The following is a 14,364-nucleotide window of genomic DNA, read 5'->3' as shown; positions in this document are numbered from 1 at the left end:
ATAGAGTGTGTAGGAAATGTACAATTTTCAACTTAATATTTAACTTGCAATTATAAACTAAATTACATTTTTGTAAGAGTAGAAATTCATACTTCTAGGGCTTTCATGTAACATATTTCTACACAGTGATAGACCCAACCTGATCTTTTCTTAAAATTGGGCATCTCACCACAAAGCCATGAAAAGATAATTTTGGCTTTACTATAAATTACTGCAAATTCTGAACCTGCTTGGAATGCCTGCCCGTGCCTTGAACTCACCCATGCCTGGCTCTCTGACCAGATAGCAGCCCTCTCTGAAACTTAGTGACACCTCATAAATATTGGCCTTCCCTGGCCAGACAACGACCCTCTCTGAGGCTCTAATGGTCCTCATAAATTCTGATGTTGGGGCCAGCAAAAAAATGTAAACTACCATTAGTGTGATGCTTGTCAGAGTTCTGTTATCTGTAACCCCCTTTTGTGTAACTTTCTGGGCTATAAAGCTGGGCTGCAGGAAAGCTGGGGTGCTGTCTTGTTCCCGCCGTTTTGGGAGGGAGAGGCAGCCCGGCCGGTCGAAATAATAAGCTTGCTTTAATTTGATTTTAATTGGAGTCAGTGGTCTTTTCTTGTGTCCTGGTCAAACAACAGTTACTGGTTCATGTAAGTTTATATAAATTAAAAAGTTATATACGTGTGTGTGTTATATATATATATATATATAAGCTTATAATGTATAAATGTCATATATATGGTATATATTAATTTTCAGCTTATATGAACTTATATGAACCAGTACAACAGATACATAATGTGATTTTGACATATAGTCTTAGGCATATAAACATTCACACACACACACACACACACACACAAAAAAAAAAAAACTAAACAAAGAAAGTTTGCTTAGATTGATAGCCAAGAAAAGGGGAGAAAACAGTTTGTCTGAAGAGAATGTGTTTTAATCTATAATTTATATATGCAATACCATAATTTTTTTCTTCTGTGAGTCCTTTAGAAAGTTTGTATGTATACAAAATTGCTTCTTTATTTCTTGAGGCATTCTTTACATGCTGAACTTCAAAATGCATGTTTTCTACATTAGGATACAAAACATCTATATGGCATAGTTCCAGGAAATGTGTAGCAAACAGTGTAAATGCCTATAATACATAAAAGACAATGAATATTAGTGCTTTTTAAAGTGAATTAGAAAATTCAATTGTAACTATTTAAACATAAAAATTTAATTTATTTTTCCAAATAGCTTGACAGAGATGTAAGAACAAAACCAATAATGTGGAGGCTAACATGATCAATCCATTTTAAAGTGTTTTGAAATTTTATATCCAATGAAGTAATATCTTTATTATTTTTCCTCATATATATGTATGGTACTTTATGGAAAAGAGAAAAAATCTAAAATTAAAATCATAAGAAATATATTTGAAGATATTAAAAAGATGTTTGCCAAAAACAAAACTATTAACTGAGGGAATCACTTAGTAGGGAGATAACCCCCACACATGATAAAATCATAATATTTCCTTCAACTTTTAAAAACTCCATTTTGAAAGTAGCTTCCCTTCCTGTAATTGAAATCAATGGATTGCCTTGAGGTATTCGAAATTCCCTAAATGTGATTTTTGTTTGTTTGTTTTTTGTTTTGTGGTGCTAGGGATAAAATCAAAAGCAAAGCCACCAAAGTTTTTACTTTTGCTAAAATAAGCAGAGGTATGCATAATTGATTATGTTTTAGGACATATTTACCAATGAGAAAAGAAATAGATGATCAATGGAAAACAGAATACTAAAATAGTCTAAAAAGAAAATATTTGGCTGGAGGCTGGGGATGTAGCTCAGCTGGTAGAGCTCTTCCCTAGAATGCACAAAGCTCTGGGTTCTAGCCCCAACACCACAAACAAGAGAGAGAAGTGGGGCGGGGGGAGAGGGAGGGAGGGAGGGATTTGGTTGGCAAAATGGTACAACCATGGAAGACTGGCAGCAAGAAAGGAAAGAAAAGTTTTTGTATGCAACTTGCTAATAGTTTGGATATTGAGTGCATCCTCTTAGGAGCTGTTAAAAGCTTGTTCCTCAGTTTGGCAATGCTGGAAGGTGAAGGAACATTTAAGAGGTAGGGCTTAGTGGAGGTAATTAGGTCACTGCTCCTAGAAGAAATCAATGCTGGTCTACTGGAGTGAGTTCTTTAGAACAAGTTGATATAAAAGAGCAAGGGGGCAGTCCTTGATTATTGGAATAAACTATTTAAAAGCTAGGGACCATGGTCGATAACAATATTCTTAAAAATTATGTGTCTAACCTATCTACTAGAATAACTTTGTAAACTGTGTTTCACATTAGTTCAATTTAACAAATAATTATTCACAATGTTTTCTATTACAAACATTGTGCTAGGAACTGAAGATAGTAAATTATAAAAATAATAATTAAAAGTGAATTAAAAATTAAAATACTCCTTAAAAGTGAGTAGCAATGTTATATGTTTACTAAATTACTTATAATAGAAAAAGACATTCAGACCTATCATTAAAGGTTTTATTCTTAGATACTACAGAGTACCACAGGGGTTTCACATTGTTGCTGAGACTTTGTGATCCTCCTGCCTCAGACTCCTAAGGAGCTGGGATTACAGGTATGTACACCATGCTTAGATAGGAATTGACTTATAATCATGGAGACGGACAAGTTCTAAGAACTGTGATTGGCAAGATGATAATCCAGAAGAGCCAATTATAGTTCTAGTCTGAATGCAAGCAAATTTTAGATCCAGAAAAAGTAGATATTTCAGTTTGAGGCTGGTGGCAGACAAGAACTCATCTTCCAGACTGAAGGCAGTCAGAAGTTTCTCAGGACTCTTGAGAGAGTCAATATTTTTGTTCTATTCAGGCTTTTAATTTATTAGCTGGGACCTAGCCACATTTGGGAGGGCTATCTGCTTTATTCAGCTTACAATTCAAATGTTCATCTCCTCCAGAAATATACGCACAGACACACACAGAAAAATGTTGGACCAAATGTCACAACTTGTGACCCCATCAAGTTGATATATGAAACTAACCATCCACAAGTCCACTCCTTGTCAACTTGGTACCTATATATATCTCCTTATACCATATTTCATCTCCAAGTGAAGATAACAATAAGGTCATAATTTTACCTAATATGATACAACTATCTTGAGAACAACCATGAATACATTAACTACTTCCCCAGAAGAGGAGGTAAAAATCCTCCAGAGAGTTCATTCTTCTCTTTGATGTCTTATACTTTAAAAACTATGATGGATACTACAGATGTAGCTCTATAGTAGAGTGCATTCTTAGCATGCACAAAGCCCTGAGTCTAGCACCAATAAAACAAAAAAATATATTTAAAAAAAAAACCTATGATGTAAAATTAGCAATATTTAAATCCTATGGTATTAAGTCAATACATTTGGGTCACCTGATAGCAAAAAATAAAGATGTTCACGTAATATATGTCTTTATGCACAAATATTCATAATAAAAAAGGAGGGGAAATCATAATTGTACTCTTCATTACTGTAACTGGTAACATAGTCATAGCTGCTTCTAGTACTTATTTTAAAATCCCTTTGTCTTCAGGAAGTACCTTAGCTACTCATGGTTCTTTGCCTGCTAACATGGTTCAAATCTCCATTACTGAAGGATCTTGGTCAACCATGGTTCTTCCTATATCCAATTGTTATAGTTTTCCATCAACCTTAATCACAGATGTGATAATTTACAAACAGATACCCTAAGGAATCTCTGGTATTCCAGACAGACTCCTCATGCCCACATTGTGGAGTAGTGCTGTTTCCCTTTGGTAATCAAGATCAATCACTCCTGTCAGCATAGTGATTCCCTTCTTTGATTTAGAGACATAAGGAACTCAAAGTAGCTGGGGAGGAGCCTCAACTTTCAAGTCAAAGTAATTGTGTCCCCTGGAGGAAGCATTGTTCCCTTTCTAATTAAGATGTTTATGCCAACAGAGTACAAGTTTTCAAGCACAAGAAGCAAAAATGTTGCTTGGTGGTTACTAGGGATAATAATGAGCAATGTCTTTTCCATTACCACCACTCTTTTATTCTTAGACTCATGAATCTGGGCTATGGGAGAAATAGCATCATATATTGAAAGCTGACTTAGAACATATACAGTCTTCTGGAGAACCTTACTCCAGTATAACAAGGTACTGCCTCCTACCTGGTGCTATAACTGAGTTCTTCAAAAGGCCATACCATGATTTTGTGAAGGTGTTTACTTTGGATGGTGGCGAACATGGTAAAAACAGTCAATTCCAAAGCTATTTGCAACACTGCATTTATTGTAAAGGGAGTTGATCAGAAGTAATGCTGTAATATTCCATTGTTTATATACACCACATTTTTAAATCCATTTATCTACTGAAGTGCATCTAGGTTGGTTCCATAGTTTAGCTATTGTGAATTGTGCTGCTATAAACATTGATGTGGCTGTGTCCCTGTAGTATTCTGTTTTTAAGTCCTTCTTTGGGTATAGACTGAGGAGAAGGACAGCTGGGTCAAATGGTGGTTTCATTCCCAATTTTTGAAAGAAATCTGCATACTGCTTCCCATATTGGCTGCACCAATTTGCAGTCCCACCAGCAGTGTATGAGTGTACCTTTTCCCCCACATCCTTGCCAACACTTATTGTTGTTTGGCTTCATAATAGCTGCCATTCTGACTGGAGTGAGATGAAATCTTAGAGTATTTTGATTTGCATTTCTCTTAATTGCTAGCAATGATGAACATTTTTTTAATATATTTGTTGATTGATTGTATATCATCTCTTAAGAAGTGTCTGTTCAGGTCCTTGGCCCATTTATTGATTGGGTTATTTGGTTTTTGGTGCTTAGCTTTTTGAGTTTTTTATATACCCTAGAGATTAGTGCTCTATCTAATCTAAATGTGTGAGGTGTAAAGATTTGCTCCCATTCTGTAGGCTCTCTATTCACCTCACAGATTGTTTCTTTTGCTGAGAAGAAACTTTTTAGTTTGAATCTATCCCATTTATTGATTCTTGATTTTGATTCTTGTGCCAAAGGAGTCTTATTAATGAAGCTGGGGCCTAATCCCACTTTTTCTTCTATTGTACACAGGGTCTCTGGTTTTATTCCTAGGTCCTTGATCCATTTTAAGTTGAGTTTTGTGCATGGTGAGAAATAGGGGTTTAAGAGAATAAGATCATGACAATTGCAGGTAAATGGATGGAGTCAGAGAAGATAATGCTAAGTGAAGTTAGCCAATCCCAAAAAACCAAATTCCAAATGTTTCCTCTGATAGAAGGAGGCTGATTCATAGTGGGGTAGGGAGGGGGCCCGTCAGAGGAATAGATGAACTATAGATAGGGCAGAGGGGTGGGAGGGGAAGGGAGGGGATTAGAAATGATGGTGGAATGTGATGAACATTATTATCCAAAGTACATATATGAAGACATGAATTGGTGTGAATATACTTTGTATACAACCAGAGATATGAAAAATTATGCTCTATATGTATAAGAATTATAATGCAGTCCACTGTCATATATAAATAAAATAATTAATAAAAAAGAAGCAATGCTGTGTGAAATATTGTGATGGTAGATAAGGCATTCCATAAGTCCACAGATGATAATTTTGGCAGAAGGATCACATGTAGAAAAGGTAAATCCATCTCAAGATTATATATTTCAGTAAGAACATGATGGAAGTTATCCAATGTAATTAACCTGGAGCTGGTTGATCATCTCAGGGAATGGTTCCTTAATGGGGATATCATGTTGATCTCTGCTGCTGGCAGATAGAGCACTCAATAGTGGCCATAGCTGAGTTGATCTTGGTAAGTAAAAATCCATGTTGCTGAGTCCATGTATAACTTCCAGTCCTCCTATCATTGCTACTTTGTTCATGAGCCCTTTGGGTGATAATGACAAAGATGTCTGGGAAAAGAAGCTAGTTGAAGGTTTTAGTCAGCTTTTTATTGCTGTGACCAACATACCTGACAGGAACAACTTGGAGGAGAAAAGTTTATTTTGGCTCATCATTTCAGAGATTCAGTATATGGTTGGCCAGCTCCATAGCTATGGGCCTGAGGTAAGACAGAACAGAATGCTGGAAGGGTAGTGGAGGAAAACATTTCAGTACTTGATAGCCAGGAAAGAAAGAGAGGGAGCTCTGTTCACCAGGGACATAATATCAACCCCAAAGGCAAGCCCCCAGTGACTTACTTCCCCCAATCATATCCTATCTACCTATAGTTCCTACTCAGTTAATATATTCAAGAGGATTAATCCACTCATTAGGTTATAGTTCTTTAATCTTTTTACTTCTGAAAGTTTTGTATTCTCTCACACATAAGCTTTGGGGGGACACAACATATGCAAACCATATCACTTGTATCCACATAACAAGTCATCCTATCTCCTATCCACTTGATTATTAAAATCTTCCTCTGCTGAGGTCACTCTTTGTTGGCATTCAACAGGACACAAATATCTTTTTTTGTCTATCCTCAGAAGTCTATTCACATCTTTCCTCCCCAAATTTCCTTGTCATCAATTGTTTGATCATATTCCAAGTTCCTGACTATGTAGCCAAACCACTGCCTACAGTCCACGAATTAATATATAGTTGCATATCTAGCCATTTTTCCTTCCAGGAAGAGTGGTCAACCTGGTGCACTGCTTGAAATTCTTCCTTCTGAGAGGATTTTCTTTCATAATTGTGTTTAAGAGATGTCCCAGAAAGGGATTATAGTGCTAGAGTTGTCCACCATTAGGGGTACCTGCATATTGTGCATACAGGCAGTTCTGTTGGCTTTTACTTGGCCTTTGCAATGATAATTTCCCTCAAGTCACAATTCAGGGAACCAATGTAAGGATTTTTCCAGCTGTTAAGCATATTTTAATTAGGCATTACAGTACTGGAGAAATAACCACAGAATTAGTTTGGGAACTCACTGGGCCCACTGTGAGATAGACTTAAACTAAAATTTAATTGATCACCTGACCTTCATAAGTCCCTTTTCTGACTAGGGACTACAGTAACATTTTGGATCTCCTAAAATTACAGAAAGCTCAAAGCCAGGACCAGTCAGTAGTCCTTACAAAATTTGACTGCTTCTTTTCCCCAGTGCACAATTATCCCAGTGAAAGGCCATATATCCCTTTGGGGGATTGGGTAGGAGGAGGATAAATTGAATAGTTATCCCTCTATATCCATTGGCTCCATATCCATAGATGGAACCAACCACAGATGGAAAATATATGGGGAAAAGATAGGTTTGTATTAGCATGGACAATCTTTTTTTTTTTTTTTTTCGTGTTCCTTAATATAGTGTAACAACTACTTACATTGCATTTATATTATATTAGGAATTATAAATAATCTAGAGATGATTTAAAGTATGCAGGGAGATATGCATATATTACATTCAAATATGACACCATTTTATATAAGAGCTTGAAAATCTGCAGATTTTGGTAAACTTGGGGGTTCCTGGAACCCAGGTACCACGGACACTGAGAGATGACTGTATCAATATTTGAAAGTGTACCAGGATTCTTTCTCAAGAGGATCTCTCCCCAGCTGGTGCATGAGCTGCTAGAAACAATGGTAACACAAGCCTCTCTTCCCTTGGTATCCTCAGCCTGGATTCCCCTGTGCACAACCCTCTTTATGCCTATTTCAGTTGCAATGGGCCATGTACACTCTGGACACCTCACCAGGCATTTGTTGGAACAGGTTGGCAATAAATTTTATGAACTCCAGAGCTTCCATCACTGAATGCTGCCACCCAGTCACTTGCAAATGTCTCTTGTCTCAACTCTCTGCTCACTGCCAAGAGGTTCTAGTTCTTTCAATCATCAGTTTGCTCCAATATCTCTGGGTCAGTTGAGATCAGCCTCCTTCTCCGTTTTATGGTTCTCTCATGCCAAATTTATTCACAGTACCTTTTTCTCTTTCAGCCTGTGTTCTCCCTCCCCTCTGTGGTAAATTGGTAGTGCTAATGCTGCTACCACCAGCAAAGCTGCTATGTCTCTAATATATTATTTCCTGTTCTATGTTCAAAGCTTCTGAATTTCTGTGTCTCTATGATTATTTTACTATCTAGTATTGAATTTAAGTGAATTCCCTCAGGTACCCTCCTTGCTAAGAAGCAATACTCCTGTGCTGCTTGAATCTCAAGCTGTAGAACAACTGGAAAGTACTCCCTTCCTTTAATCTGCCATCTTCACAAGCTCCCAAGTCAAACTATTCTGATTATTGTTTTGACTCTTCTGCTTATTATGGTAGTAACTATGCCCACTTTGACTTTGGTGATTGAGTATCACTGTTTGGCCCTTGCTACCACAAATCCAATTATTCCTATTATAGGTTTCCCAATTCAGAAACCACAGTTCCCACCATAAAGTCTGGCCTATAGAAAAGAGTGATAATAGACCATTTCAAGGATTCCAGGACTTCTCTCATAAATTTATTTCCTATACACATGGTGAAATGCATGTCTTTTCAACTTTCCCGGAAGGGGTAAATAGGTCATATATGACAAATACACTCTAACATTCCAACCTCCCTAGCTTTGAAGCTTTTCTTCTGCCTTGAATTATACCCAGTATTTCCAACTCACTCATGATGGTCCACTTATGCTCCATATTTCAGCCAACCAACCAAACTGTTAGAGCCCTTCTTAATTCACAGAGTTGCAATATTAAATACAGACTCTACTTATAGCCCATATCAATAAAATCACCTTGATTCAACTTTATCTCCCTTTTTTTTAAAGAGAGAGAGAGAGAGAGAGAGAGAGAGAGAGAATTTTTTAACATTTATTGTTTAGTTTTTGGCAGACACAACATCTTTATTTGTATGTGGTGCTGAGGATCGAACCCTGTGCCGCGCACATGCCAGGCAAGCACACTACTGCTTGAGCCACATCCCCAGCCCACTTTATCTCCCTTTTATCATTATCCCATACCCTTAATACCCATCCCCACCCATGTTTCCTAGATTTCTATTTGTATAGGTTTTAGAAAAAGAAGCCAAGATGAGTGGGGGAGTGGGAAGTATACTCAGCATTGTCTTACATGGAAACTGCCTCAGGACAGTCATTATAGTTTCCTTAGGTAATGCTGGGTAATCTCCTCAGATGAGATTGAAAGCTACTTTCACTAGGGGTAGGGAGATCTGACAAAAAAGATTCATCAGAATTTAAGGATTAAATATCTCCAACTTCATTATGATCTTCCTATACATCTCTATTCACACTTTCAGTATTCCATTCCTTCCCAACTCTGTCCTTTTCCAAATCAAATGCAGGCAGACTCTGAGTCATCTGGCTATTTGCTCTATTCAGGTTCTTAATCTATTGGAGGGGACCACTCACATCAGGGAGGGTCATCTGCTTTATTTAATCTACAATTCAATGTTAACACATTCTAGAAATAACCTTATACACACACCTAGAATAATGTTTGACCAAATGCCTGGCCCAGTCATGTTGACACATAAAATCATCCACCATAGATACTAATTAGCTTTTGGTTTTAAGTAATAAGTACATCTTATTTATATGAGAAATTATAATTGACTGACATTTAGAATTATAGAAACTAAAATTATCGATTAGCATTATTATTTTGTGGGGCGGGGGTAGGGACCGGGAATTGAACTCAGGGGCACTCTACCACTGAGCCACATTCCCAGCCCTATTTTGTATTTTATTTAGAGACAGGGTCTCACTGAGTGCTTAGAACATTATTTTTTAATTCATCACATACCTTTGTGTATAAAAGAAATTTTTTTCTTATTTTATATTATAAATCATTACAGACTCTCATTTAAGGTTCATCTTAGGAATATTTTAAGGTATTCTAAATATAAAAAGTATTTGGAATGATCATCTAAAAAGACATTTTAAAAATTAGACTAATAATAGAGAAAAAACACTGTTTAAAAGTGTAATGATGTTACTTTTTCATGCTAAACTTTTTATAAAAGTTTAGTTGTAAACTTAACCCTTTTAGATCACTAGGGGCGATCCAACATGGCGGCAGGCGGAAGGCAGCGCTTTCAGTACCTCCTCAGTAATGGGGTCAGAGAGACGCATCGATACGCTTGGATTCTACCTGCTGAGAGGCTCCTGGCGAAATTCCACTGAAGAGAGACCAGCCGGCAATTGGTAGGATTTTTGGAGGTGACAGTTTGCCCCAGACGAGTGAATCTCCGCCACACAGCGCAGCACAGAGGTCCGGACCCACCAGCCGCTGCCCGCGCGACTCAACTCGGCGACCGCCTGCCCACGGCCCCCGCGAATGGGCGGCTAGCCCCCAAGGCGCGGCCCAGCAGGTGCGGCGCAGGGAATCTAGGAAGAGGTCTCTAGCCAGGCCTTCATGAAGTAGCGAACTGGGAGCTGAAACCAACCAGAGACAGACCAATGCCACCCCTCCCTTCCGAAACTCCAGCAAGGAGCCTGGGGCCCGCCATAGCAGAGAGGTGACATCACTGGAGTTCGGCCGACGGAATTCCTTCCCAGCTGAATCCACTTTAGCAGGTGTGTGACTCCCACCCCCTCCAGATACAAGCAGCCAGGAAACCTCGGGAATCTCCCTGGGGGCGTGTCTGTAGGAAAGCAGAGGGGATTCCCGATCTGCAACTCCCCTTATCACCAGCGGCGACACCTAAGGTCTTAGCCGCCAGTTTCCGGGGGCATGCCCACCAAAGGGGTCCGGAAAAATTAAAACTGTTGGTCCCCAGATCACCGCACTACAGCACTGGGGCTTAGATGAATGACGGAGAGAATGCTCAGTCGTTCAGGAAATAGGACACGCGGTGGGGCTGCAAATGTAACCAGATCTCTGGGGAACCACCTCCGGTGAACAGGACCTGGCTGGCAGGCTGGCAGGAGGAAGGGGGGAGGGGCCGGAGAAGTGAAACAGCTCTGACCTAACAGGACTGAGAGACTCCCAGGAGCCACCTTACATTGCTATCGGCACATAGAGGGCAGAAGCTTGGCTTGGAGGGCACAGCTCTGCCTACTGGAAGAGAAGAAAATGGATCTCTAAGACTTCAATTTTTTTTTTATTTTTTTTCTCTCTCTTTGTTCTTTTCTCCACTTTTCCTTCTTTCTTTCTTTCCTGTTTCAAGTTTTATTGTTCTTTCCATTCTCCTCTAATCTATCTCTCTCTCCTTTCTTTTTAAGAGCACCTTCCTTCCCCTACCCCACAACTTTCATCCCAAGCATTAGGTCTTCCATTACGTGTAATTGTCTAAATGCAAACAGGTGAATGTTTAGAAGCTGTCTATAGGGCTCCTAAATACCTAGCTACTACCAACACCCTGATCCATTCACCTGTTAGTATCCCCCTTCAGTAGAGCAATCTTCTAAAGTAGCCAAGACATACTAACCCTCATACCATCATAGCACCTAACCTAAACATAAAGTCCTAAGAACAGACAACAAATCACTATACGTATACAGAATCCGGAAGCCTTTTATGAATTGAATGAATCAGCTTTAAAGTACAATAAAGCCCAACATTTCTAGGCATAGTCTCCCATCACAAAGGAGAGACAACAGAGATATACAAAACCAAAACAAATTTATAGGAGAAAGCAGAAACACAGCAGTCAAACAGAGCTGGAAAGTAACGTGAACAACATGAAAAAACAAGGGAAAAAAGGATTACAAGCAATGCAGGACAACTTAAATCTACAGGAGGATCTAGAGGCATGAGAAAAATGGACAGAGAAAGAACTCAAGGCATACCTAACTCAGATGGAACGGAATATTAGAGAAAACATGAGACAGCAAGTCCAAGTAATGAAAGTATATTTTGAAAACGAATTAAACAAACAAATTCAAATGGTAAAGAATGAGCTCTACCAGGAGATAGAGATTTAAAAAAAAAATCAAACAGTAATCCTAGAAATGCAGGAAACCATAAACCAAATTAAAAACTCAAACGAGAATATTACAAATAGACTAGATCAAGTAGAAGTCAGAATATCAGATAATGAAGACAAAGTTTATCAACTTGAAAAGAATATAGTCAACACAGAAAGAATGCTTAAAAACTCACGAGCAATCTATCCAAGAGATACGGGATGTCATAAAAAAACCAAACTTGAGAGTCATTGGGATAGAAGAAGGTATGGAGGTTCAAACCAAAGGAATGGACAACCTATTAAATGAAATAATCCTAGAAAACTTCCCAGATATGAAAGATGGAATAGACTGCCAAATCCCGGAAGCCTACAGGACCCCAAACATTCAAAACCGTAATAGACCATCTCCAAGACACATAATTATGAAGATATCCAACATACAGAACAAGGAGAGAATATTAAAAGCTACGAGAGAAAGGAGGCAGATTACATTCAGGGGTAAACCAATTAGGTTAACAGCTGATTTTTCATCAGAGACGTTGAAAGCGAGAAGATCCTGGAACAACGTATTTCAAACGCTGAAAAATAATGGATTCCAACCAAGAATACTGTATCCAGCAAAATTAAGCTTCAGATTTGACAATGAAATTAAAATAGTTCACGATAAACAAAAGTTAAAAGAATTCGCAGCCAGAAAACCAGCACTGCAAGGCATTTTGAGCAAAATACTACAAGAAGAGGAATTGAAAAATAGCACCCAAAACTGACAGTGGGAGGTATCTCAGTAAAGGGGGAGAAAAATAACCAAAGAGGAAAAACTAGCCAAACTAAAATAAATAAATAAATAAACATGACTGGAAGTACAAACCATATTTCAATAGTAACCTTAAATGTTAATGGCTTAAATTCACCAATCAAGAGACATAGGCTAGTAACCTGGATTAAAAAAACAGATCCAACAATATGCTGCCTTCAGGAGACTCATATGATAGGAAAAGACATACATAGGCTGAAGGTGAAAGGTTGGGAAAAATCATACCACTCACATGGCCCTCGGAAGCAAGCAGGAGTGGCCATACTCATATCGAATAAAATCAATTTCAAACCTAAGTTAATCAAAAGGGATAAAGAAGGACACTATATACTGTTAAAAGGAACCATCCACCAACAAGACACGAAAATTATCAATTTGTATGCACCAAACATTGGTGCTGCAACGTTCATAAAACAAACTCTCCTCAAGTTCAAGAGTCAAATAGACCACAACACAATAATTATGGGTGACTTCAATACACCGCTCTTTCCATTAGACAGATCCTCCAGACAAAAGCTGAATAAAGAAACTATAGAACTCAATAACACAATCAATAACCTAGACTTAACCGACATATATAGAATATATCAACCATCATGAAGTAGATACACGTTCTTCTTAGCAGCACATGGATCTTACTCAAAGATAGACCATATACTATGCCATAGGGCAACTCTTCGTAATTATAAAGGTGTGGAGATAATACCATGCACCTTATCTGATCATAATGGAATGAAACTGGAAATCAATGATTAAAAAAGGAAGGAAAAATCATGCATCACCTGGAAAATGAACAATATGTTACTGAATGATCAATGGGTTACAGAGGACATATAGGAAGAAATCAGAAAATTCTTAGAGATAAATGACAATACAGACACAACATACCGGAAGCTATGGGACACAATGAAAGCAGTTTTAAGATGGAAATTCATTTCCTGGAGTTCATTCCTCAAAAAAAGAAAAAAACCAACAAATAATTGAACTCACACTTCATCTCAAAACCCTAGAAAAGGAAGAGCAAAACAACAGCAAATGTAGTAGAAGACAAGAAATAATTAAAATCAGAGCAGAAATCAATGAAATTGAAACAAAAAAAACCATTGAGAAAATTGATAAAACTAAAAGTTGGTTCTTCGAAAAAATAAATAAGATCGACAGACCCTTAGCCAAGCTAATGAAGAGAAGAAGAGAGAGAATTCAAATTACTAACATACGGGATGAAAAAGGCAATATCACAAAGGACACCACAGAAATACAGAAGATAATTAGAAAATATTTTGAAACCCTATATTCCAATAAAATAGAAGATAGTGAATATATCAATAAATTTCTTAAGTCATATGATCTGCCCAGATTGAGTCAGGAAGACACACACAATTTAAACAGACCAATAACAAAGGAAGACATAGAAGAAGCCATCAAAAGACTACCAACCAAGAAAAGCCCTGGACCAGATGGGTATACAGTGGAGTTTTACAAAACCTTCAAAGAAGAATTAATACCAATACTTTTCAAGCTATTTCAAGAAATAGAAAAAGAAGGAGCTCTTCCAAATTCATTCTACGAGGCCAACATCACCCTGATCCCGAAACCAGACAAAGACACTTCAAAGAAAGAAAACTACAGACCAATATCTCTAATGAACTTAGATGCAAA

The 14,364-nt window shown here is 37.8% G+C and overlaps 1 protein-coding gene across 1 annotated transcript in view; it reads right to left on the bottom strand.

The window, feature by feature from the left end:
• Positions 1–14,364, bottom strand: part of Msh4 (mutS homolog 4) — an 86,553-nt gene that overhangs the window by 6,016 nt on the left and 66,173 nt on the right. The window contains exon 18 of the mRNA XM_027935258.2: positions 967–1,141. Within this exon, the coding sequence (XP_027791059.2) occupies positions 967–1,141 (175 nt within the window). The remainder of the gene's footprint in view (positions 1–966; positions 1,142–14,364) is intronic.

This window comes from Marmota flaviventris, chromosome 10, assembly GCF_047511675.1.
Source record: "Marmota flaviventris isolate mMarFla1 chromosome 10, mMarFla1.hap1, whole genome shotgun sequence".
In the NCBI taxonomy this organism is placed as follows: Eukaryota; Metazoa; Chordata; class Mammalia; order Rodentia; family Sciuridae; genus Marmota; species Marmota flaviventris.
Note: the sequence above shows the minus strand (reverse complement) of the source record. Positions and strands in the feature narration are given on the sequence as shown.